At 61.9% G+C, this 785-nt stretch overlaps 1 protein-coding gene across 1 annotated transcript in view; it reads right to left on the reverse strand.

Moving 5' to 3' along the window:
* The window catches only part of LOC107578994 (solute carrier family 22 member 23-like), a 5,354-nt gene extending 4,575 nt beyond the window's left edge, over positions 1-779 (reverse strand). Inside the window, exon 1 of the mRNA XM_016264887.1 lies at positions 44-779. Coding sequence (XP_016120373.1) covers positions 44-430 — 387 coding nt within the window. The 5' untranslated portion in view covers positions 431-779. The remainder of the gene's footprint in view (positions 1-43) is intronic.
* Between the last annotated feature and the right edge of the window lie 6 nt (positions 780-785).

Here is a 785-nt window from a genome sequence, read left to right on the forward strand (position 1 = left end):
CCGGAGGGAATCCTTTCCAAGGGCATCCATCAGAGCATCTTACCTTGGTGACCACATTCTGCTGCAGTCCCGACTGCAGCTCGAACCGCCACTCGGAGCACACGCACGCCGTAACGTTGCTGCTCTCTGCGCCGTTCCCGGACGCGATCAGTTCGAAAATATCCCGACCCGAACTCGTCCTGTTCTGATCCGGACGGACGCACCTCCTGTCCGGCTGGCCGAGCAGAAAGTGGTCCGAGAACTGGCTGAACGAGATGAGGAACGCCGGGATCCACGTCAGAGCCACCAGGCGCCGCTGGTACCTCCCGAACCCCCCGAGGACCGGCAGAACCACCGTGTCCACCTGCGACAGCCGCTTGTGCGGCTCAGACTGCGACACACTGCCGTTCTCCGCCGGTGGGTTGAGCCCGTCCAGCTGAACCGCGTCCATAGCGCGTCGGTTTCAGCGGCACGCGCAGGGGTCTTTGTCTCAAAATCACTCTCACACACGCTGAGGTTCGGTCCGGTCTGAACAGAACCCAGTTATGATAATCCAGCGGGCGGGTTGATGCGCAAGGGGCCCCATAAGGTCTCTGTCGAACCCAGTGGTCACAACAACGCCATCGCCGGGCTGCAGGATGCCCAGATCTGCGCAACTGTGCCCGGTGGTCTCCAACAGGTCCGCAGGTAACGCAGCTGGCGCACAGGTGTGGCCCGTGTATCCATGCTTGAGTCCCGCGGTACTCACATCAGGGGTGATGCTGAGCCGATCCCGCCCAGCGCTCGCGCACTAGCTCATAAATAAC

This window comes from Sinocyclocheilus grahami, unplaced genomic scaffold, assembly GCF_001515645.1.
Source record: "Sinocyclocheilus grahami isolate Dianchi unplaced genomic scaffold, SAMN03320097.WGS_v1.1 scaffold13379.1, whole genome shotgun sequence".
Classification (NCBI taxonomy): Eukaryota; Metazoa; Chordata; class Actinopteri; order Cypriniformes; family Cyprinidae; genus Sinocyclocheilus; species Sinocyclocheilus grahami.